Genomic DNA, 22,878 nt, shown 5'->3' with positions numbered 1-22,878 from the left:
CGGCAAAGGCATATTATTATATTGTAGCCACTGCACCGCAGCGGATTATGGTCCGTCCCGTCGACACGACGCGCACGCGCACGCGCAACGCGTTGTTACGCGTCGTAATTTACGTCCAAACACGATTCTCACATGGACGACGTGCATCGGTAAATAACACTCTGGACGTAGGCCGTTCCCGATCCTCCGGCGTTCGAGAGACGCGGTGCCCGTTTGTCTTCCCGGAAAAATAAAATTGTCAGACACGGCTCCGGCATGGCGTATAACAATATATTGTTATAATCTGTTTCTAAGGTCTTACGCGCTTTTGGAGTTCACTTGAAATTAAGATGTTTTACTGTCGGCGGGCGGCCGGGGATTAATAATGAAAGCGTCCCGAGGCTCGCAAAAAAATAATTCTATTTCCCCGGACCCCGTGGCGCGTGTTACGCATATCCGTCGGGTCACAGAATTAAATATTTAATAACACATATGCGTGTATGTATTTATTATAACGATGAACCGAGAAAAAAACAAATCGTTTTTTTATGTGCTACGCGTTATAATAATGTTCTGTCCAAAACTGATCGACGATTTGGTTTAAAAAATTATTACGCATATTACCGGGCGAAGGATTTTGAAAATTCCTCGTTTTTAGAAGGATCATTGTATAGTTTTTGAACAACAACCAAAATTGATTTTGTTTTCCATTCCCAAAGTTATTCTATTTTTCAATATTTATTCAACAATAGATGCTGTCCGATGAATCAATAAAAATCCAATCAAACAACTGCATTAATCTTTGAATTAGTTTTTCTACTAGAAAACATGAAACACAATACAAACTAAAAAAAGAAACTCATCATTGTTACACCAACACGCTTACAATCTTCGTTGAGAATCTAAAATGAGAGCAAAAATAATTAATCATTATTATTTACCTAACTACGTCTCCTTTTCAACCTTTAAGTAATTTTTTTTTTTTTAAAGGTTTGTTAACAGAACGAAAAAGGAAACTACAGTTTTCCTATTGAAGTATTTTTTTTTCTTAATGAAATAAATCCGGTAGATAGCAAATGAAGACTCTAACATGTTAAATCCACACAGGTTAATAAATTTGGAGTGGAAAAATTGTAAAAAATGAACGTGCAATTAATGCATTATGCAGTCAATAATATATTATTCAGGTGATGATAAACAAAATACGATGTGTCGATAACGTACGGTAAACATCCATTTTTATGTGAAGGGTAATTTCGTGGTACCCACACGCACTACCCACATACGTTCCCGCGATATACATAATATATTATAATAATATACGTTTGTGCCTTTTTTTCACCCGACTGTTAAAGTCTAAAAAATTATTATTTCCGGTTTTCCTAAAAGATTATACGATTCGCGATTTCTGGTTTCACTATAAGTCTTACCGAATGTATTTTATTGTATTTTTGTCCGTAGCTGAAATTTGGACGAACTATAATATTAAACAGGCAATCGGAGTGCATAGACAACCGTAATACCACAGACCATATCGTCTGCAATTTTTATTTTTCCGTTTCCGGCTTTTTCTTATTCAAAGCCGATCGATTTTTTTGGCAGCAGTCCGCGTTTAGCCTAAGGGTTCTTCTGGTATATACCAGTTACTATACGCAGCGTTGTTTTCAAACGCGGTTTCGGTAATTAGTATGTAAAAGGCGAACGCCTATGCACATATTATATAATAATATACGCGTACACCCGCCCCGGGCTTGCAGGGGAACCGACCTGAAAAGTTGTGTCTCGGTGCCGTGTCCCCCGCCGCCGCTGCCGTTCGCCTAGCTCGTGCCGAAGTTTTCTACCTGTGCGGGTGGTGTGGGTGTGCGCGTTGCGCGCGTGTGTTACACGTTATCTCGGGCGCGTGTCCAGGTCCGTGATTAATTGCCCTATATTTTCTATTGACGGGAGAGACGAGAGCGAAGCCTCGCGTATATATAATTAAACGCTTCCGGGTGCAGAGGGACCCGAAACTTTGGGATTCCTCCCCGCCACCGCGTTCGCAGAGTCGACGGAGTCGGGGACAAGGTTGGTGGATCAAAAAAAAAAAACACTGAGCACGTATTTCGTACGATTATTGTGCAGTGTAGGTCGTTTTTCGTTTTTCGTTTTTTTTTTTTTGTACCTCCGTCGGAAATTTCATTCCAAAACTTCCCGATGGGATATATTACCATCATTGTCGTTTGGGGGATGGGAAGGTTGAAATCGTTTTAGTTCTCGTCGTGTTTTTGCACCCAAACACACTGATACAATAATATATAGGTAGTATATAATATAAAATATATTAACTTATACAGGTGCATATCATTTACGTCGAGCCCAATCCCCGGACATTATAGAGTCAGTATACCCCACCTATAATACTGCTACTATAGTACACACGCACACGTTTCGGTAATATATTATATACCTACCTGACCGAAGTTTTAAAACCGATTAATGTCGTCTGAATCGCACGGCAACGAATACAATATTTACTGTGCGATGTTATATTTTCTTCGTCGTTCACCAATTATTAGATCCGAACAATATATTTTATTATAATCTCACTTTATTCTTTCTTGTTTAACACAAATATATGTTGTTTGGCTGAATACCATAGACAAGATATCTGGTTTCCGGCCGATTTTTCATAAGGTCTCCGTTGCCACGGTTATTACTTGTTAACAAAAACATAGTATAATATCTTATGATTCACAGATTTTCCTCGTAGTGGAATAATAACGATAGTGGTGTGTGCTATGATTTTTTCTAAGTAGCGATTTAACTACGTTTATTCATTCGTGTGTACAAAATTTATAATAATAATAAGACGTATTATGCTCATTATTATAGATAATAATATTTAGATATTACTAAAGATTTCATACGACACTATAATTACGCCACAGACCTAACAACACGATATTAAGTAACCGAGATTTGTTGTATTATATTGCTTTAGCGTCTCGTTCGCCGGTATACGTACCTTGATTTATATTTTCTTCCCTCACGAAACAGCTCCCCACAAGGTTTCATTAATAAATTAAGGAGTTTGGTTATTTACTCGAATTGATTGTCAGTGGTTTTTATTTGTTGTGTCCGATTTGGAGAACTCAATTTGTCGTCTTGGCCGTTAGACCGACCCCGTGTATCGAGAACTTTTGGTCAAAAGAAAACAAAAACAATACCTTTACCCTCTATTTTGGATTCGTGCCAGCCAAATTGTTTGTTTCGATTATATCCCCTATTTTAATAGGCACTCAGTCGTGTAGTTGAATTTTCCAAGTAAGACGTAATAACTTAAACACAACTTTGGTTTGCACTACATCTTGTAAATTTGCTTTATATTTTATACGTTTACAAAAATATAATTGAATCGAAAAGTAAAAATTACAGTGAACTCAATAGTGGTTTTTTTTTATTATTTTATTACTTCTGACATTGGAATAATATAATATGTAATTATGGCATGAATTATTGCGTGTATTTTATAAGACATCAGTCATACCTATTTGTAATTAATTTCGTTTTTAATTTTATTATACAATAAGTCGCGGTTACAACTATATTAATTAACAGCAATATAGTATGCGTACAGGTAAGCATTGCTATTTTCGGGCAATAATTCCAAATCACTTACATGGAGACTTATCGAATAAACAAAATAAAAATACCTTTTGCCCAGAACAGCGTATAATCGATCACAGAAAACGTGTGCGCGAGTTCGTTTATTGCGCGGCCATCGCTCAATAACTTCCACACAACTATAGTACGGGCAATGATTAATGTACGTCTTAAAGTTCATTCACATTATTATTTGCGCGGCACACGATTATCACATCCTATTCAGAAAATCACGAACGGAAAAGAAATCGACGATATTGCCGTCATCCGCTGCTGTAACGCGCGAGTATATTGTAATATAATTATTATATTATTAACAATCATAATAAGAATAATAATAATAATAATAATGATAACGAAATCGTTGCTCATTTGCCAGAAAGTATAATGTAAAGTTTAAGCAAAGTATAATGTAAAGTATAAGCAAAGTACTTTACGCGGAGTATAGTAAAGTAAAGTAAAGTAAAGTACTGCGAAACCACCGGAGGAGAGCGTGTCATCGCGCGTATTCGGGATTCTTAAATCATCACTTTTCGCCCGCTCCACGCTGTTTTATTAAAATCGCGGCTATTTAAAATAACACGGAATATTTATTATTGTGTGGGCGCTGCCAGTCGACCGGGTAAGAGGTTTACCCGCGAGACTTCCGATTTCCAAAGAGAGTATCTGCCGCTCGTCAGACGTTATGCGTCTGAAATGTGTACATTTTATTAAACTGAAGGGCCCAACCCCGAGGAGTTCGCGCTTTTCTCATTCTGACGGCGACGCGTATAGACGTCCTCTCGACACTACACACAGGCCTAGGTCTTCAAGAACCGTGAGTCCGTGAAATATTTAATCGGTTAAAAGCCACCGACGATGGCTGTCAACTCCCCCGGCGGCGACAAGTACATAATTAATATTTTTCGTCTTTCGTCGTCGCTCTCTTCCATTATTATTATTATTATTATTATTATTATTTTATATATTTTTTTTCAACTCTCCCTTCTTCGTTTATCCGATCTTTCCATTACGGGTGACCCGATTTCAAAACGTCGTTCTTCCAAGATTACTACCCCTAATAATAAAAGAGAAAAAACACGCTTTACAAGTTTGTTGTAAAAACACACAGATTGCCTGCTTGAAATGAAAAATAAAATTCCGTTTTTTACCGCACGTACGTATTGTTAAAAAAAAAAGTCGTTAGCAGCGATATATTTATTTTTTTATTTTATATATACTGTTGTTCACGTCTGCGTTAATTTTAATTTGCATTCAATTAAAATGTGTTTTTTTCGCATGCATTCTGTGACACTCGACCGTGATCCATCTTTGTACAATACATCGGGATTCCACTGCTTCAACTTTTTCAACAATTATTTCATCAAATTAGTGTTTGGATGATTGTTGAAATTTGTTGTTCAAGTACCTATAATGTGTACAGTTTTTTTTTTAAAATTTGCCTGCATCATCTCGAAACTTTGATTCAACCAAATTGTTACGTTTTAAAACTGTATAATTGTATTGAAAATATTTTTATCTCGCCGATGATAAACAGTGGTTTTGCAGAAGCATTCATTCAATACGTGTTTTTCAAAAAGTTTCAAACGAAAGTTTTATCGGACGTTTACAGAAGAATGTCCAAATAACTTTCGAAAAACCGTAAATAATGTGCAAAGTTTTTAACGACCAAAACGAGCAGACATTATAGTTGAATCTGATTTTTCTTTCGTCAACACCATATAGCTGCTGTATAGGTAGTAGTTCAGCTTCGATTGGTCTGTACAATTTGCCAGTGACAAAACATTATTACTATCATCGCCGCGTTTCTATCGACCGACTCTTCGCTTACATAATATCGGCCTGTGAACGATATCTGCAGCAGCACTAAACCCGCGTGCGAATTATATACGTTTAGACACAATACCTATAAAGCGCACTCGTAAACCGTCGCTGACGACGGATCGTTATAATATTGTGCGAATAAAATGATTTATTTCCCGTGACTTTGTCTAAATATTTAACGCATATTTTCGTCCCTTCGTTCCGCCCCTCTCGCCATCGTAACGCAATATAATAATAATAATATATATACGCGAAAACACTGCTGCTGCAGTAGGTGTATACATACATACACTCTGTACATATTATATATCATCAGAACGTGCAGTGCGCGACAACTCTTTATTTGTATAATATACGTTTCGCCGTCGGCGACTGGTTAGGAGGGGGGGGGGGGGGTGAATAAAAAAAACTTAAACAGAAAAGCACTTGCGCAAATGATGCGAAGACACTGATGCTGTGTGTGTGTGTGTGTGTGTGCACACTCGTCGGCGGCGTGTTGTTTTATAATGTAACTTTCCGCGATTGCGAATTCATGTGTTCCCCGCCCCGCTGGGACGTTTCGAAACGCACTCTTCTCTCGTCGCAGTCGTCGTCAGTCGTCCTCCGGCGCACGGACGAAGTTTTTTTTTTTAATTTTTTTTTTTCATCCCTCTACGCCCTCTACCCTCCCCTACCGCGCCGACAAAAGACGTTCTAGTGGGATATTATACTGTACGTATATGTGTACACACGGGTATACGACACGGGTGCCTGTGATCCACTACAACACGTACGCGTACAACACTGCACAGCATATATATATATATATATATATATATATAGAACAACAACAATAACAACTATAATAATAATAATAATAATAATAACAGTAATAGTAATAACTACGACGACGACGACAATGAAAGCCGTCGGCGATGGAGGGGAGAGAGATGTTAATTTAAAACGCGCCCGCCGGCTGCACTGCGGCAGAGATGAGCTACGGAAGCGCGTACATTATATGTATACAAATAAATAAATATCATACCTATATACAATAATATGATGTTTGGCGTATATATATGTGTGTGTGTGTGTGTGGGTATTATGTTCAGTCGTATATACCGCGAGCGTCACTCTGTACGTATGGACGCGTATATTGTGATATTGCCACTTGACCGACGGAGCAAAACACGAACGACCCCGCCACCCTGCACGCACCCACCCACCGAGCACCCTTCTACGACGGCGGCGGGGATTATTATTATTATTACGTTGGCCGCATAAATGAAAAATAGAAAAAAAAAAAAATGTCAGATTACAAAAATGTTTTCACGATTTTTGTTTTTACAAGTGTCTCCGCGTGCGTATTATACACGTCACAGTGTCAGCACACTCGTGCGTGTACCGCGCGATCTGCTCGTCGCCGCCGAGGTTATTTTTAATCAAACCGAAAGGTCCGCGCTCGGAATAATAAACGATACTATATCATATTATATTATGATATTGTTTATACGCCGCCTCATATACACGGTTCACAGAATATTGTCGGCTGTCATAAACGACAGTTTTAACAATTTTTTTTAATCCGAAATTCACCCCTCCGGGGGTCATTAGTAAAATACGATAATATATGTTATGTATTATTAAAATATTATGGCAAACGAATATTGCGCAGCAGACCAGCACGTGCATTACACACACCCACACCCACACACCCACTAACTCGTCCAGTTCTCGTCGTATCATAGAGGGCTGCTAATGATTTCCACCTCACGCGTCGTCGTCGTCGTCGTCGTCGCGATCGTCGAACTTCCCAAACATATTATTATGCAATTTAAACGCGGGGCGATTCTCGTTCGTAATAGTATGCGCATAATACGTATATTGCATGACGTTATATATATATATTATTATAATATTATAATATATTATTATGTTATGCTCTTCGCTCGGTACGCGCGTATTAACATTCACGGCAGCACAACTGGTAGGTATGCGGTCTCGCCCGCCGTCTAGAGTTTTCGCTATTGATTTTACGACTCGAGGATGCTGTTTTCCGCGATATTTTCTCTTTAGGAAAACATCCGCGGTCCCGGAGCGGTTAAACTTTGCCAATAACGTGCGCAGCATGTGCGCGTTATAATACCACCCACATACAGACGTAACCGACAACGATGTCGTACGAATATTATATTATGATCGGCACACGCACGAAATTGCAAAAATTTTCACCGGTGTTTTTCGTTTGTTCACAGACGTCCTGTGCGGACAGGCCCCGCGGATCGTCGAACATCCCACCGACATGGCGGTCGGGCTCCACGAGCCGGCCACGCTCAACTGCAAGTCCGACGGTCATCCGCAACCGGAAGTCCGGTGGTACCGGGACGGCCGTCCCGTGGACGTGGCCACCAGCGTCCGCAAGGCCCTGTTGCCGGACGGGTCGCTGTTGTTCCTGGAGGCGTCCCAGGGCAAGCGCGACTCGGACTCCGGCACGTACTGGTGCATCGCCCACAACGCTTTCGGCGAGGCCGTCAGCAGGAAAGCCAACCTGGTCGTCACATGTAAGTACCTTGGCTACACTTAAGAGTCAGCTGATATTTTATCGTGTGATTTATAATATATACCACCAACCTTATAATATAGGATCATCACCGATAAGCATCGCGACATTGGAAATTGGGGAAATTTCGGGAGGGTAGGTCGATCGGAGAGAGCAAAGACAAAATCAAAAACTAAAATGTGAACTAACGAATATCTATTTAATTCACCGTTAATAATGATTTTAAAAAAAAATTTCTTATCTGAGGGACAGAAAAAGCTGACCATCATTTGATGATACCAGCTGCAGATATGTATGTACGATCGCGAGATCTAACACAATGCTTCATAATAATATTGTTGTTAACGTTTTTTCGATCAATCAAATATGTCGACTGTTGTAGTTGTTGTAATGACTAATATGATCAATTAGTCATTAAAAATTTCAGTTTTATTTTTATCAGAGGACAAAAAGAACATATTTGTTAAGTGTAGGCGGCTCGAAAGTAAAATGTTCGATAGTTTAATTTATTAAAGACTTCAAAACCATCGGTGCGTGTAAAGAGATAACGCAATATATCGCATGATTAAAAATATCAATTACGCGGGATACCTATATTATTTATGTTTCATTAGTATGGTGTGGTGTTGTTATATCACGTCGAATTAAAAAAGGGCTATTGTAATAACCAGCTGCATGCGCTTATTATGTTCGAGAGCAAAACGTTATTATAATCTCATTGAGAACATTGAACCTTCTGTAAGTGCAAACAGAATGTAATATAAGACGAAAACAGTAAAAACATCTTGACCGAGTGCACGTTAGAAACAGACGAAACTTCAAATGATCGGTCATCTTTAGTGGTCCCCGTTCTTATTATAGAATACGGTTTTAAGTACACGTCTGTATTGTGTGCGGCGTGATGGCATCATTAATCAAAGAGCAAACGCCCCGAGGGGAAAAATGTATATGCGTAAAAGCCGAAACTTTAACGGTTTAATCGATTCAATATTGTTTCAAAAGTTTCGAGTGTATAAGAGCTCATTGACAATTTTTTCCTTTTAATACTGTATATAATAAATTATTATTATATAATACATTTCCGGCATTGTCGAGACACTGCAGTCACGCGCCCGATAAAAAAAAAAGAACGAGACTTTGGGGAAATCGACGCACCCGCGTGAATTTATAAATATATTTATATAATATGTTTAGGTATATCAATTATTTTTTGTCGATTCGACCGTCGCGCACTGCTATTAATTAAACAGTCAATTAATTAACAACGTTTAATCGCCGGTGATTAAAGTCCATTAGGTATTTTTTCACGCATACCCGTATAGGTACCCGCTCAGCTGAGATCGGGCCGCAGGTGTATAATAACAACATATATTATTACATCTGACCGAATTGAATTAAAAATCGTAAATTAATGTCCGCGTCACACCGGCGCGGGCCTATCATATTTTGTTCTTCGGTATATTTTACACAGCTACCGAATTATACGCATATTGCCTACTCCGACCATCGAAACACGTTATCGACCCGCTACTTCCGGTCGACTTGGCTCATTCTGTACGCGTCTCATTTTTTTTTCGAAAATGTATAATATACGATTTCGGCACACACACACACGATGCGCACACGTCGTTGAACACGTCGCGATTGACCTTTATCGGTCGGCCCCGTTTGTTAGCAATAATTACAATCTGTTCCGGCACATAAAATACCGGAACCGAATCGCGTGACGACGGCGAGGAGCGTCGCAGCAGTGTTGTCGTGACGCGATCGGATCCGTCCGCGTATAATGACGCAGTCAGCTGCCGACCCGCGGCTGCAGTGCGTTTCCCACCACGCGACCACGGTATCCATGGTATCCTACCCTATCCGAGACGCACGAAAACGCTATAAAACATAATATTATAGTAACAACCGTAGGTAACATAATAATATTATATTGTAATACATCGTCAACGGTCGCAGACGGTTTTCATCGCGAATGCGTATCCAGCCGAGGAGGAGACCGGACGACCGCGAACGATAACTATGAGTATTATTATCGTCCTCCTGACGCAATCGCGTCGAGTGGTGCACGCGTTGTATTATATAATATTTATTGCGCCCCTCACGCCCCCTAGGACGGTCGTCGTCGTCGGCAATAAAATAATATAATATTATTATTATTATATACTGTACGATTCAATCCGCCTACAGCTCTTTAATTCGCACGCGTGTTTGAATTTGACAAAAACGTTTGATGGCCGCCAAAAGTGGTGTTGCCGGGTGGGGGGCGGCAGGGTGGAGGACACGGTTCGGTCGGTCAACACGCGCGTGGCGGAATATAAGGGGCTTATTGAAGCGCAAAACAAACGGCCGGAAGCCGTTTTCTTTAGACACACTGGAATTGAGTGAAAATAAGGGGCTTTTTCCGTGGTGGTGGCGGTGGCTGTAGTAGTGCATAGGGTGAGGAAGAAGGGCGAGAGTAGGTGATCGGAGACGACGTCAGTAGGTTGTGGTAGTAGTCGTGGGTGGGAGGGGGGAGGTTATAGAAGCGAAGACAAACATCGACCGGAAAAACGGTCTTGTTTGATGTTCCCCGGGGAAACGTCCGAAGGTTTTCTTTGCTCTTCGGCGAGCGGCGCAGCTCTTTAAAACCCTAAACTTTTAGTACGTCGGACCGTTTCACTAATTAATGGACGCGAATCCAATAACCGTTGACGGACACCGTATAATTTTGACTTACCGTAAAACGAATGATAAAGAAAATAAAGAAAAGATACACATTCCCGGATGAGTGGGTATCATATAGGAACGAAGAAACTGGTATTTTCCATCCGTAGGAGTTACGAAATCATTGTGTATTTCAGACGCATAATTCAGGTATGGTTAGAATACAATTTGAGAACCGTGTAACGCTTATCGTCTAAATCAATACCTACTCGGGTTTTTGACGAAATATTACTTTTTTTTTCAAATATTTCCAGTTCAAATAACAATATTTTTGCTATTTGTTGAATTTTTGAAATGATATATAAACAACGTTCACCGGCATCACTAATGCTTGAAGCAGAATAATTGAATCGATAGCTTTTGTTTATTTATTTAACTATTTAGAGTTTTGACGAGCGGATTAATGCACAAAATGTATTTTACGGTTTTGCCATTTTGCTTAATTTATCGGTTGGTACTTAAAATGATTTCCAACAAGTCGAATAATATATTGATCGTGAACATTAAACATTAGCAGAGCTTAAAATGAAAAATGTAAAAAACTTAAAATAATATACTCTAGATGTTTAAAGAATATGTCGTATATTAAGACATCATTTGAGTATCTCGCACAGATGTAGAGTTTTAAATAACAATTTCCACTACACAATATTTTTTTTTTCAAATGAGAAATATAACGACACCAAAATCAAAATGCTGTTCGTTAAAGAAATCACACCTTGTTATTAGCGCGCACACCGCGTACTTCAACCACTGCGGAACGTGATCTCGCGCTTTTGGTATAATAATAATATAATAATGACTGTATTATTATTGTCGTAGCAGCGACATATTTTATACTGCGACATACCAGTAGTCACCGTATCGTGTACTCGTATTATAATAATATCATAATATACTATGGCGCAATCGACGGACGAACCGCAACTGTACAGCAGAAATTAAATAAAACGCCCGCGAGGCGCCAAATCTATAATATATGGATTTCGTCGATACGTAAAGAAACGAGACGAACGAGAGATATAATCGTGAAATGTGTGTGGGGAAAAAGAGAGATAAAAAATAATAATAATAATAATAATAATAAAACGAGCGCCATACAGCGAAACGCTCTTTCTGCGCGCGGCGTACACCTCTCGCTCCAGACCCATAATATATTTATATACCGAGTCGTGCCGCAAACAAATGCAATCCATTATCGTGCGGATTGGATTCCGTTGTCATTTTCTCTTTGACAGCCGATTTTTCCCATCTCTCCGACACGCTTATTCACGCGACATATACTTATATATATACACGTTTGGGTTTTGTCGCCCGGAGAAACGTTTGTAAATTATTGCTTTTATCGGAAATATTCACAACCAAAGCGCCACCTCTACGCGCCCGCTCGCCTGCGGTCGCGGTGTTGCAGTACTACAGCTCTCGATCGGTCGCGGGGAACAGTCTATATAATGAGAGCGTTTTTATCGAACGTTTTTATCTAGAAAAAAAAAAATAGAAAGACAGAACGAGATAAACTCGTAGTGTAGACTAATAATAGTAATAATAATTGCAATGTGCGACGCGACGTTGTACTTTATTGTGTCGTGTATATATATTATATCATATTATTGTTATATAGTTGGCCGTTACTTCCGCCGCCGCCGCCACCGCCGCCGATATCGTTTTGGCAACCGGACTACGTTTCGCTCGGTATTTCACGAATTCGATCGATGTGTATCGTGTATTTTTAGACCAGAAGAAATGGCCAATTAAAAAAATGTGATGACGTTAAGTACGGGTCTATATGTATACACGAGGTTCGGGAACGACGACATGTCTTCGTACGTTACACTTTTCAAACACTGTATTATAGCTCTCTGCAGATAATATAAGTGTTAATCGGATAATTTTATCTCGCTGCGGAGTTGTAGGTTTGGCAAAGTTGTACGTACGACACTCTGCAAAGCGTCGTTTTTATTTTCGTACAAAAGTTCTGAAAGACAAAAATCAAATGAAATATTTCACGCTTATAACTATAATAATATTTAGTTATTATGATTATTATTATTTTTCGATAGCACTCAAAATTCGACGACGATAGATATGGTTTTTAACATTTCATAGTAATTCGTGTGAACCACTACAGCTAGTCAAAATAACAATGTTAAGCATGCGTCGGCATTTGTATGGACATCATCATAACCATTAGGTACGCTTCGTTAGTTTGCTTTGTGTGGTAGTAGGTACAGAAATGAAAATGTTAACGTAAAATCGAAAAAAAACTTTTGTGTAGTACCTACCTAATAAATAGCAAGAGTGCAATTAAGGTATCGAGTTAGGGTTTGAAACAACGACTTTTTTTTGATATTGTGTCACGCGAGTTATAAACGTTTTTCGTTGTTTAGTCAATAACGTCATCGTGATCGTAATAATAATAATTCAAACCGAATTGATTGGAATAATAAAAATATAAAAATAATAATACACTCCACGCGCGCTGTTCTGCGAGTTTTATTATATTGTGTTTAAACGGAATGATACGACGACAATTAAACATTAGAAAAATATTAACTGTGCGGCCGTTCTCATAATGAAAAATGTAAAAAGTGCTAAAAGTAAAATTAATTAAATTATTATGTGAAAGACTAAAGAACCGTGTCTTTAAGCTTTGGAGTCGTAAACTTTACAGTATAAACGTGTATAATAACGCAATTTATATTTGGCTTTCGGTGTTATGATGAAGTTTTGGTTCGAGGTTTAATTAAAAAAAAAAAAAAAAGTAGAGCATCGTTTGTTTATTTTACTTTCGTTTGGGCACACTGCAGGTACACGCTATGACAATAATGTGTAGGTAATTTAAACGGTGTCTCCGTTAAGGTCGCGCCGAGGCCAAGGGTAATAATTAAAACATTTTCCAAATCGGCTTCATTGGGACAGGGAGTGATAGTTATTATTCGTTAGATGTGTGCGCGCGTACCTTCCTCTGTAATATTTTATTAATATAATAATAATAATAATATAAACGTTACGTGCCGCCGACCCTTCGTATAAATAATCTGTCGTCATCGTCGTCGTCGTCGTCGGACGCCGCTCCAGTTCGATGGGAGGTCTCGTGGAAATAATATTATACATTATTATAACAATAATCGCGAAAGTAATAATATAATATAATGTCGATGATAACAATAATGGTGATTACGGTAATAATAATAACGCATCCCACGATTTGCATGGGGTAACACAATGGCAACCCGGGAACTGGACGACAATGACAGACAAAATAACCGGCCACCGAGCATTGTTGTGCGGAAATCGGGAAACCGCGGCGACGCGACGACCGACGACGTGCAGATGGTCGCAAAAAACAGTGTAAATCACGAGGGCGAATCGATGCTGCGGTGAAATTTATGCAAAATTTTCAGAGGCCCTGCGGACCGATTTCATTTTTTTTTTTTACGTTCACCTCGTCTGAACGATGGCTGAAAACCTGCACAGCCGCCAATATAAAATATAATAATAAAAATGTATTGCACGGACGAACCTTTCGAACCGAAAAATCACGTTTTCGATCGATCGGGGAAACGCGTCGTCGCCGCCGATGTCATCGAGAAATTTTCCGACGGCCGTCTGAAATTTTAAACGTCATAATAACATCGTACTTCGATGGTCACGAGTAGCTTTAATCACAGCGATATTTTTACATGTTCCGCAGCGTAGTTTTTGCTTTGTTACTCGTGAATGCGATCAGAACTGTACTAATATTATAATATGCAGGTGGTCGCCAAAAACGGTATAAATCACGAGGGCGAATGGATGTTGCGTTGACGTGTATGCAAAATTTTCAGAGGCCCCGTGGACCGATTTTATTTATTTTTTTTCCTTCACCTCGTCTGAACGATGTCTAAAAACCTGCACAGCCGCCAATATAAAATAATATAATAATAAAAATATATTGCACGGACGAAGCTTTCGAACCGAAAAATCACGTTTTCGATCGATCGGGGAAACGCGTCGTCGCCGCCGATGTCATTGAGAAATTCTCCGACGCCCGTCTGTACTTTTAAACATCATATATTATCGTCCTTCGATGTTCGCAGGAAACGAGAAATTTAAGCTACGCAGAACAGTTAAATTTTGTTGAATTCGATCCGAACTATACTATTATAATATTATACGTACGGAGGGTCGGAAAAAAAAAATATGAATTATGAGGGCAAATCGGTGTTGCGGTGACGTGTATGCAAAATTTTTAGCGGCCCTGTGGACCGATTTTATTTTTGTTTTAAGTTCACCTCGGCTGGTAACTGGAAGATAACCACCAAGGTAATATAATATATATCGCTCGAACGAACCTTTTCAACCAAACAATCATATTTCCGATAAATTCTCAAACGCCGCCCGTTTGAACTTTTAATTTCATCTCGTCCTTCGATGTTCGCGAGGAGCTTTAATCGCAGCGTAGTTTTTGCTTTGTTATTAATTAAGAATCTGAACTATACAAACTTTATGAGCAGATGGTCGTGAAAAACCGTTTGGATCATAAAGGTGAATCAATCGTCGTCGATGTTTCGTGGTGAGAAATTCTCAGACGCTCGTTCGAACTTTTAATTTCATCTCGTCCGTCGATCTCCGCTGAAAGCTTTAATTACATAGAACATTTTAAGCTCCGCAGCGTAGTTTCGGTTTTGTTATTCACGAATGCGATCTCATCTATACTATTGAAGTATGATGATTAATCTCGTGAGATCCTGTACGACTCTAAATTTGTTGGTATCTAAATTAAATTTAACGTCTATTATTATACATTGCCAACGATCAGTGTTCGTCCCGTTGGTCTGAAAACTTTACGATATCCAAATAATTTTAATTCACTCCACGCGGCATTTTTAATAACGTTCATTAGATTGGAGATGCTTTGTCTTCTTCAATACGAAAAATCGAAAATTTAAATACCAAAACAAAATGTTCGATCAAACAACATTATATTGCAGAATTATGCGTTTTACTCATATATAAAGGCATTATTTTTGTCGTTTATACAGTAGTTGTACCTACTTATAATATTATTATGTCCAACAAAATGAGTAGGATTCCGTAAAGATTAACAGGTCTGATGATCCCGGGTAATAACATGTTCTCTGATATCTCATCGCTTAATAATCGTATTATTAATGCTATCTCTCTCGTTTTGTGATTCTAATTGATTTTTATCATTTTCAAATGTGTGATGTGTACAGAACTTTTGCCAACATCGTCCTCGTACACACTTTATTATATTCGTCTGTGTTGTATGCGTCTAGAGTATTTGTAAAATATCATTGACGGATATACATCGTTAATCAAACGCGCAAACATAATATTGTTCGGTGAATTGTACGGAATTTTTTTTTTCGCTTGATCTAGTTTGATTTACATAACTTAAAAGGTTGCGTACACGGTGTCCGATTAAAAAAAACTTTGGTTACTCATAAATCATAATAAACGTTCGTTCCGATGCACATATTTTGTATTTGCTACCGGCTATTTGTAGTATCCACGGTCGTATTGACATCGAAGCGCCATTAATGTACACGAAACCATCAAAGGATACGCACGAGATGAAAAAACTCCATATTTTACTGCGATTCATAAACTACGCGCACTTTATTATTATAAGCATATGAAATAACTTTCATACTTTGTTTTCGAACAACCACAATATGTTTTGATTATTATGTAGTTTTATTTCAACGACGGAAATTAATTAATTAAAACATAGTATAGTGGGTATGGTTTGAACTTTTTAATTATGGCTAAACAAATACTGGCCATGTACGCTTTTAAATAGTAACTACCTACAGAATATTTAAAATATTTTATCAAATATGGAGTTTTCTTAAGCTTAAAAAATTAAACTCCTCTTACAAAGGACGCATTGTATAATATCATGAAACAAATCATTTTTATATAAAATTAAATACATTTAATTTTAAGCACAAACATAGTGAGTGATTTTTTGGCCGGCTTTAATTACTATTGATGGAAATTACTTATATTTAAGTAAATATAAGTTACTATACACTCGATAAGTCCAGTATAAAAATCATTGTATGCAATAATCTTGTACAAAAAAAATTACTACTTTTACAAATTTATTAGTCTCTGATCTAGAAATCTTAACACGTTAATATGCTCGCGAGTGCATATAACATATCAGTGCACTTTCATATTGTATTTTCGGTTGTGTCGAATGCATCATTGAATATAAACAAAAATTATAAGCAACTTAATATTAGGATCTGTAAACTTAACATGCATTTCTGAAAAAGTTAATTTAGAAATTTATAGCTGACCGGTACATCGTACATACCTAATAACGCAACATCTTGCCTCTGGAATTCTAAATAAGTAGACGAAAACGACATACACCAACTCATTGTTTTTCCTACTCCGTCCGGAAAAATAATTACGAAATACGTGAGGACGACGATACGCATAGCTGTCTGTGTCTGCGCCATAAGAGCAAAAGTACTAATCCAATGCTCACCTTATCCACGTGCAGTATCGTATTAATAATATTGTGTAGAGCCGTTTATCACTGTGCCGGGGACTCGCGTAATAGGGCACTTGGGCCAACAGCACTAGGATTGTATATTTGATATTGTATCATATATATTGTTATATAAATTATAATAATATACGAGTTACGAAATTTGCAGCCCGACGGGATGTATTGGCCAATATAAACCGCATTAGCCGCCAATTTGAATATATTATTCATTGTATATTTGAGTATATTAGTCGTTCCTATTCCTGGGGGTCGCGGGAGGGGGGTAGGATTGGTGGGGGGAGTCCCTTTGAGCGCCCAGTGGCTTTTGTTTTTGAACTGTCCCGAGCGATGCGGGCTAGGCGGTGGCGGACGATTGGTGTATCGGTGCACCACGTCGTAATTACTTTTATCCCAGAAATGGTGGGTGGTAGTGCCTACACAAGTGTGTTGAGGGAGGGAGGGTGTATATAGATACAGTGTGTGTGCAGAGAGAGAGAGAGAGAGAGTTAGAGAGGGTAAGAGAGAGGATGACAAGAGAGAGAGTGACGGATATAGAGTCTTTGACGAAGCTCCCGGAACGCAATTATTCGTAATTTAATTTCGTGACGGGTTTATTTATACGACGATTGAGAGTGAACGGGGGCCGAACGGTTCTTCAAAAAAGTTATTTGTCGTGTTATTGTGTACATACTACACATTACGTATCTATGTAATAATATAAGAACCAATAGGTACCTACACGTATATAACTTTTACGTTTTTATTACCAACTATACGTTGTAATGACAGCGTACATATACAATACGTGTGAGCTGTATAATATTATATTGTGCACGGTATTGACTTTTATCCGTTTTGTGTCAACGTCGACGTCAAGGTGTCAAATATATATATATATATATATATATATATATATATATAAGTGTAGTTAATATGGTATTGGAATCGAAAAGAGAAAAAAAAATAATAAAAGCGTCAATAGTGATTGGTGGGGGTGGGGGAATGGCTTACGAGCCGCCGTGTGATGGGGCGGACGGAAAAACACTAATGAGATTACCTGTTGTCGACTTTATTGGAAAGTGGCCGAACGCAATAATATTATTGGCACACTGTAGTTGTGAGAGTACTCACGTGTACACACACACACACACACACACATGTACATATATATATTTATCGGATACGCGCGGTGTACAGGATTATTGATATCAATTTGGCCGAAAAGCTCTCGACGAGGCAATCTATTAGACTCGCTCTCATATATGATCCGATACGGGCAAAGGTCGCGGTGCTGCGGGCCGGGATTGGGAAAGCGAAAAAAATAACCACCCCGCGATATAATAATAACAGCAATATTATTTATATAATGCGATCACCGATCTGTCATTTTAGACCACCCTCCTCTCTCCCCCCCCCCACCGCCGTCGCGACAACACTAAACCGTTTCCACCGAACCCAAACAAACATCATACAGGCCGAACGCAACAAATCAATTTCAGTTTGAAAGTTTAATATTTATAATTGAATTCGTTTCCCCGTCACCGCGGAAAATCAATAAAAACCATAATACTCTTCAAACACGACTTGTACAGTGTTCAGGTGCAGTACATTACCAGCTATATGCACTCCCTGCACCGTGTGCAGCGTATACGAGTGCGTTTTTCGGAAATTAATGTTTCAGTGCAAATACCAGGGCGATTTTCTTTTTTTCCATTTCTCGATTTTCAAAATAAATATTTGTCGATTGTGTCTCGTCGATCAGCGAAATTATATACACGAGTGCACGACTCGAAAGATACGGCGCACGATCGACAGACATGACTATATCACGAATACGAAAAATAACATCAAAAAAATATCCTCCGTCTTTGTTACAGCGTCTTTGTTCCGCGCTCGATTTTATCGCTTCAGTCCAATCCATTTGAGAGAGTGCACTTGGAGCGCACTGCGACTTTTTATCACCTTCCTTATCGACGAGTCAACTGCTCCTTACGTTTTACTTTTTCTCTTTTACGTCCATCCACGAGGCGTTTGTTTATTACAAATACTATCGCGAACGCCGTTACGGAAACATTCTCGGTTTTACACAGTTTCACGGAAAAATTATTATACGCGCGCAAGGTACGGCCTATATCATACTATATATATATATATATATAGGCAGGCGGAATCAGTTTCGACTAAAACTTATATACTCGTCTCTCGTGAATATTGATGTGCTACGGACATTATTATTATTATACGACGCGGCAATGGCGCACGCTCGCTAGTAAAAATATATAAATACGGTTTAGAGATCGAATACAACGTAATATTATTATGTGGATAACGAAATTCACCAGAACCGTATTGTAGTGATAATGACAATAATCACATTCCGGGACGCTCGGGTGTATCGGATAATTATATTATTATTTAGATACCATACACACACTCGGCGTTTTAGCGGCTACAAAATGAGTTTGAAAAATATTTATATCACCAGCCACTGCATTCTTGCTATAAAAAATTATGATTTCCGTGAGTCGTATAATATACAACGACGGATGCGAAACGGAGTGTTGAAAAACGCGCGTAGGTGGTATTAACATTTATTATTTTTATATTTTGCTTCGCAAAACCAAACATTGTCCTAGTTTTCACGAGCGAGAAACGTACTTTAATTATCCACGGTGATACACGACAGTTGTAGAACAAGATGTACTATAGATTTCAGGGACACGTCACAAAAACGTGACCAAACTTTAGCACAGCTTCAAGTCGAATAACACCACTTGACATTTTGCAAGAGTCCGAAGAAAAATTGCTTTCCGAGTCGCTCATACTTCACAAGCTCCAAAAAAAAAAAAAATCTGTTCAAAATAATTAATTATACGTAGTAGGTAGTTCATGTTTGTTTTACAAACAGAAACAAAGAAATAAAAGTGGAAATTATTATTTTCTATAAAAATAAAATTTAGGAAAAAATACAACATTCAACAGAATTTTACGATTGAATGAATTAAACATAAAATGTATCTCAATAATACATTCAAATGATTGTATAATGTTACTATATTTTTTTTTCAATTTCAAATCCGATACATATCATACTATTGTTCATATTATTTATAAAATACTTATTTATACAATACTTAATAATAGTATTTATTACCTATCTATTATAATTATATTATAATATGTTATGAATGCAATCTTATACAACAAAATTCAAATATTATCCGTGTACACCGATTTACTATGTGCAGGAGTTTGACATGAAATTTCGATGTTCTTTTGTTCCGACGTTTGTACCAGTATTTAGGTCCATTTCGCAGTATTTCATTATAATGATATATTTTTTTAAATGATTGCCTAGTGCAAAATGATTACCTATAGTAACACGGCGTCTTGCATAGGCAATTTAGCTACTTCGAGATAATATTATATTATTTATAATAATAATGATATTATATTGATATGCGTATACCTACTATTTGTGGTTTGGTTTAAATCCATATTGTACGACGTACGTCAAATCGTCAAAACACGATGTCGGTGAGAAATACTGAAAACAGAATAGTATAGCATAGTAATATAAATAACTAGTTTTAATATTTGCACTGAATTTCATCACCTTAACGCGTATTTATTATAAATTATTCATTAGCTACTATAATATTATAATATTAACCGTAAACCTTTTTTCTTCGGTCGTTTGCAATACGCACTCCTGCAAAAGTCGAGTTGCCAACTACAACTGAGCTAATCAATTATTCCGTCGATATATCCCGATAGATTGACCGCTTAACCCGCGACTTATCTAGTCATGCCGTACTGTCTGCGACGGGGTAAACCTACACCTACACCCAAACCGGCGTCGCTGGCCAGTTAAAATCTATCTTGATTTATATCTCAAGTAGTGATGGCCAAGAGTAATGCCCACGTTAGGGTAACGTCATTACCTACAGGTATTTCGGGCTAAATACTCGCGTATACCGATTTTTTATTATTATTGTCGCTGGTGCTATTACGTGCGTCTTTTGACGGTAAAAGTGTATTAATTTTTATGGATTATAAACATTTTATGTTTACCCAGAAAAATGTATAAATCCTTAGCCCGTAAGTACGATAATAAATTCGAAACGAGCGTAACGCGTAGTCGCCGTGATGACCGTAAAGTGGAATAATATATATATATATTGTATTCAAAACAAATTACAAGCGAGAAATCGCGTCGTCGTCAGACTGCTAATACACTTTTATAGTATCATATTATAATATAATAATATTTAGTACCGTACATCATCCACGCGATGGTCGATCAGCGAAATTATGGTTACGGTCTCGTCAAACCGGTATCTTCGAGATATATAGTTCGGAGCGGACTGATGCGCCGCCTTCCTCGCGAGGGGCTCATAACGCACAGTGATCGGTGTGGTTAAAACCACGTTTAACCACGTGTGTCCGTCCGGCCAGTAATAATTACTAACGACGAGGCGGCGGTGGAAATCGTAGACGACGGCGGGCTCGAAAACTTTTCGCATTAGCCGCGGCGTGGCGGGGGGAGGAGAGATAAATTTTCTCGGGCCACCTTTCATCGCACGTCATCTGTCACTCGTATGAGCACACCGCCGTCAGTGGTGGAGGTGGTGGCGGCGGACTTTGGACGAGCGGCGGCGCGAGTTTTTCAGTCGAAAATCGATTGCCCATCCGTCTTGGCGCGAGACGGCCGGGGCGGGGGGGTGAGAAGTCCGCGGCGGTGACAGCCAGTGTGGGTGGGTGTCGGATGCGTGTGTGTGCGCATGTGGGTGAATGCGTGCGTGGGTGTGCGTGTGTGTGAGCGCGAAACATAAAACTCGAGTCGAGTACGAGGCAAACATCCATCAATTAGCGTCCGCCGGGAACGCGTGTAATTCCGCCGCGCTTACATTCACCGGGGACGACCGCGTTTTAACAAATTAACTAGACTGTGGATATTGTACCGACGACGTATGTAGCGGCGCGGCGGCGGCGTTCTACACATATACATGACTATTATTCGTGTTTGTATCGGGCAGGTTATACTGTACACACTACCGCCGCCGCCACTACGGCTGTATAGATCTGTCTTACTTTGTCAAAATTGAAAAACAGCGAAGTACACACGCGTGTAATCTATATACACACAAAAACCCGCGCGACGCCGACAACTGGAATCCCGAAATCGTTACCGCGTTCGGGTTCCATGGTATACGGTATTATGTAATATACACGACGGCGTACATGTACGTCGCCCGCCGGACAGGGCTTATTACTCGCCGCAAAGACGAAAATTAAATACACTACGAAGACGTCCGTCTGGCTGGCTGAGAATTTATATTGCGAACGATGCGCGTTAAATGCGGTCGGGCCGTGGAATTTTCGTAGCCGCAGCCTCTCGCCCCTGCGCCTCTACGATGTCTGTCCCGCAATAGGTGTCCACGAGACCTAATGTAATTCGTTTCGGGGACACAAAACGTACAGACGGAAACAAAGAAAAAAAAAAAACTGGACGACCGCCGATATTATACGGCAGTATATTATTATAGTCGCCGTTGAAAAAATGTGATACACATTATTATGATTACATATTATTATTTTGTTCTTTCGAGAATAATAATATTATTCAGTAATAATAATCATTATACTATTAGGTAATATCGAAAATTTGCCA

At 38.8% G+C, this 22,878-nt stretch overlaps 1 protein-coding gene across 1 annotated transcript in view; it reads left to right on the top strand.

Annotated features, from left to right (window-relative positions):
• Nucleotides 1–22,878, top strand: part of LOC132944177 (protein sax-3-like) — a 74,006-nt gene that overhangs the window by 33,057 nt on the left and 18,071 nt on the right. The window contains exon 2 of the mRNA XM_061013399.1: nucleotides 7,680–7,985. Coding sequence (XP_060869382.1) covers nucleotides 7,680–7,985 — 306 coding nt within the window. The remainder of the gene's footprint in view (nucleotides 1–7,679; nucleotides 7,986–22,878) is intronic.

The sequence above is a fragment of the Metopolophium dirhodum genome, chromosome 5, assembly GCF_019925205.1.
Source record: "Metopolophium dirhodum isolate CAU chromosome 5, ASM1992520v1, whole genome shotgun sequence".
NCBI classification, from domain to species: Eukaryota; Metazoa; Arthropoda; class Insecta; order Hemiptera; family Aphididae; genus Metopolophium; species Metopolophium dirhodum.
This window is presented reverse-complemented; position numbering and strand designations above follow the sequence as displayed.